The 4,445-nt window shown below is 33.6% G+C and overlaps 1 protein-coding gene across 1 annotated transcript; it reads right to left on the bottom strand.

Annotated features, from left to right (window-relative positions):
- On the bottom strand, positions 1-2,305 carry LOC128203085 (L-rhamnose-binding lectin ELEL-1-like). Its single transcript, XM_052904355.1, has 3 exons — positions 2,153-2,305; positions 1,103-1,299; positions 1-524 (listed from the first exon to the last, which is right to left on the bottom strand). Exons 1-3 carry the CDS (start codon positions 2,208-2,210, stop codon positions 429-431), a joined length of 351 nt encoding a protein of 116 aa, XP_052760315.1. The 5' UTR covers positions 2,211-2,305; the 3' UTR covers positions 1-428.
- Positions 2,306-4,445: the final 2,140 nt, after the last annotated feature.

A 4,445-nucleotide genomic window follows, 5' to 3' on the forward strand; every position in this document is an offset into this window, starting at 1 on the left:
TGTGTGACTGATGTGAATCATTTATTTCAAATTATAAACAGAACATGTTTAACCAATTTAACATTTTCGCTGGAAGATGGATTCCATGAAAGTACTCTGACATGATGCATATTAAAAGCAAAACAATTAAAAAAAAATCTACACATTAACTTATAACAATATCATAGAAATGCATAAATTGAATGCGGGTGCGAATTAAAGCCAAAAGACACCCCCCCCCCCCGAGAAATATCAGAACAGGAGAATATACATGAAAACACATGTTATGTTGAATGCCAATTATTTTTTTAATATCTCGTAGTAATTCTGTCGTCGTCTTCATAGAAGGCAAAGTGACATTTTTATTGGTATATCAGTTTAAGCATTGTTTATATCATGATGACTCACTGATACAACACATTGTTTACATATATCATCATCAAGCTGTTTTATGCCTGCACACATGAGAACTTCACTTCAATGTATTTGTACGTTCCACGGCATGGATCTCCATACACTCCATTATTTGCCGCCAAGTAGCATCGCTGTTGATAGAAACAAAGGTATTAACGATGTAATGTTTGAAAGGTTGTACAACAAATCTATCACCAGTATATGAAAAAGTCAATCTTATTTTACTCCGCACAAGTTTGTGACTACATTATGTCGTTTATCATATAACAAAACCTTAGTGCAACGTCATGATGACCCACGTTTTGCGAACTGTATTGTTAATTTTATATCCTTAATAGAATGTGAACAAAATTTAAATCGCTCACATCCATGTTCGATTTTGTAAAATTCAGTTTTATCAAATTCTGAATGCGTGGGAATGTGGACGTGTTGAGGTGGTAAATATGGCAGCCCATAACCGGAGTTAGTTATTACCTGAATGCGTATTTGAGAATGATCTCAGGTTAATGGCAGCCCGGGGCTAGTTACAAACAGAAGCAAATTTGAGAATATTTCATTTCAGGTAAATGCCTATCCGGGGTTTTTGACCACCAGACAGCTTACTTGAGAATGAATCGTCATAGTTAACTGGCTGTCCGGAGTTTGCTACTATCACACTGCCCACTTTGGTTACTTTCAAAGATATGGTTTTAAACAAATATACATGTACCTGTTTATTGTGGCAAGCATTCTTGATTTTGTTGAAGGAGCCAGATGCGCGGCAATTCTGGTCGGAAGTGACGGCATGGGGACAGATACTTCCATTGTGTGTTCTTCCGTAGTAAGCGTTATAAACTGCTATCTTCTGGCCAGGAGGACACTGGATGTAACCTTTCGAACCCTCGCATAAAATCGCATCTCCCGAAACTGATGTAGTAAACAAAAAGTATGAGGTTTTTTATTTATACTAGCTCAAATGTGAAGACAGACGAAAGCTGATATAAATCAATCTGAACACGCTTAAAATTAGAAACCAGTATTGGTTAATTTTAAAGGTCATAAAAGGTATCCCTGATGAAAATCGAACACTTAACCGTGTACAATGTAAAATGTATAAAGGATCTTACATGATTTGCATACAAATATAAAACTAATGTCAAATCGATTTAAGGAAAGATATAAGCTTAGATTCATAAAAGTGTATATTAAATGGCAAGGAGCGTACGATAATATTTCCCTCATCATACATTCATCATCATTTCATCGGTTAAACGTTTGTCGCTATATAAGTAGGGCAAACCGACGTCAGTGTTAAAACATATAACACTAGTGCATTATAATACATCGCGTATTGTGTGTATTACACTCGAAACATAGATCGTTCTGTCCTGTTCTGTTCTGTTTTTGTTTTGTCTTGTTATGTTTTGTTCTGTGTTTTTATCAGTCACATATTACTGTATTTTGTATTTTAATCTCGAACACATTATAGTAAACTTGCATAATAAAGGCGTCATGCAGATATATTAAGACAAAAGTGGCATCGATTATCAACTCGAGTTTAGCCTTTTTGATTAATAACATACTTGCACTTTGCAAAAAAATGTAAATACAGCAATTCGTATTCCCATAAAACTGAGGTCAAAGTAAACTAGGCAACACTAAGAATGATTAATAAAGCATTAGATCACGTTAAAATGAATGCATAATATATTACTGCGTTTAAGTGTGATCAATATGCAAATTAAATATCAAATAAAATTTATTTATGCGTTAAACATACCTGAGCTCACAGCCAGAACTGCACACACGGCAAACAGAAATACAGCAACTGTGTACATTTTTAAACGTATTTTTTAAATGTTTTTCACTACTTGAAATCGTCTTGTGTTGTTTGGATTAGTTTAAAGCCTCCTTATATTTATAGTGACAAACCCGGACACTTCTGCGTTAGTGTTTATTTGTATGCTTTAAACATTTCTAAGAAGGAACTTAATACATGTGTTATCTTACCGCAAATGTTAAAGAGACTCATTCACGTTGTACAGGCTCTGATATTGTGAAACCATTCCTTTTGTGTGTAATGTGAAATAGTCAATGGTAATTTGTCATTGGAAGTTTAAATTAAGAAAGACCATTCGTACTTACTAGAAACAGCGTATGTACATTCTTCTTTATCTCCGAAATAATACATGTTTAGCAGTTTGATAGTCGATATGAAGACAAATGTTTAAAACGTGTGTTCAATTAAGTATTTGTTGCTGATTACTTTTCGAATACATTTATGTAGACACATTTTGTAAACGTCGCCGCCAGTATTATTATAATTTGTGAGCGAGTTTCTTTAACATCGCTATATGTAAACAACGTATTGCTTGATTTCAAGCGGATCTTTCTGCTCGCTTTACTTAGTAATATAACACCATGCAAAACATGTCCTAGTTTATTTGACACACTGAATCTGTTTAATTTGTGGTAAGGCTTTTTTTAAATCAGATGTTCGACGATATTATCTGTTGCAGCAAATAAAACCAAAAACTTCTGAAGTATAAATTCAATGTTTAATACCTTAAAATACTGTCTTAAGTGCAGTTGATTTAAACAGAATATTCATTAGAAGTAGGTTAACACCGCGTGTTTGTTATAAAAAGTACATACCGTATAATTGTATCAGGCAAAACTAATTAAGGTGTTTGTTTCCGAAATTACTTTGTACACAACATATAGGTTAGGTAGTTCGGAGTTTATTTAATTGTGTTATAATTGTTAATTAGTTAGGTTGTCTCAATATCATATTTCACTTCTAAACACAACGAATTGGTCTTGATAAACGCGAACTATGGCGTCTTATAAATACATATTGAGGCGTCTTTGATAAGCACGAGTCTACCGAAAAGTTATAGTTCATAGCATAAAACAAACCATGATTGATGGCAATATCTTATTCTGGTCAGGATAGGTCGGGAAACGGTAATGACAACATATGTCAGATGGCAAAAACAACTTAAGGATCGAGGTAGGTCGGAAAACGGTCAGAATAAAACATGTAAGATGTCAATAAAAAACCCATACGGGTCGTATTAGGTCGGTAAACGGCTAAAGCACAAAGTTCATAGGGCAATGACTATAATTAGGGTCTTTTTAAATTGGGAAGCCTGAAACAAACATCAAATGTTGTTTTCCCTAACTCCTAGGTGAAATCAGTTTCGATATTACGCCTTAATTCATAAACTAGCATTTTTGGTTTAGAGGGATGAAAATACTTAAAGCGAATTCAGTAATAAGAGTTTCTTATTTAATTGCAATAAAATGAAATCTGAATACGATGAAGCCTAATTTTTAATGTTGCAGTTTTGTATAAAGAAATACGTTAAGGTATGAGGACGCCTGCTCAATTAGGAAAGTGGGTTCTTTCTTTGATTGCACTTCTCAGGATACCCCATAATGTGTTTATTTTATTGTTAGTATTTGTTGTCATGTGACTGTGTGTGTTGATTGATATATGCTTGGCCTTGATTTTTGCTACTTTCAAGTGAATCTTGGTTCAATTTCTAATTACTGGGCTTGTCCCTGTAGTTTCAATTGTGCAATTATGTGTATTCATGTCATTTCGCAGTTTAACTCGTCAATGTCACTGTCGCCTTCTAAGATGCAGATTTCACCTGCAAAGTAAATCAGGCATAACAGCTACTTTATTTAGGTTTCAATATACAGCTGTAATCATGAAGCAAAGTAATTATATTCACAGTTAAACTAAATTAAGACACTTAACCACACATTCTCCAAATTATTCGTGCAAATGATTACGTTTAAAGGTAAATCAGTCGAGATTTAATATACTTTCGTTAAAAATCAGTACACGTTTACTACATTGATGTTTGTAATTTAGAAATTTCATTAAGTGTCCAAATACTTGCAAATAAAGTTCGTAGATACCGGAATACAAAATTTAATTAAGAAAAATTGTCGACGAAACTAACGTTTGAGATTGTTCACAGCATTTCAAATATCAATAGCCGTTTAAAAAGGAAAGGTTTAAATAATGCATCAGATTTACAGGATTTGTCTCGTACCAC

This window comes from Mya arenaria, chromosome 9 (genome assembly GCF_026914265.1).
Source record: "Mya arenaria isolate MELC-2E11 chromosome 9, ASM2691426v1".
Lineage (NCBI taxonomy): Eukaryota > Metazoa > Mollusca > Bivalvia > Myida > Myidae > Mya > Mya arenaria.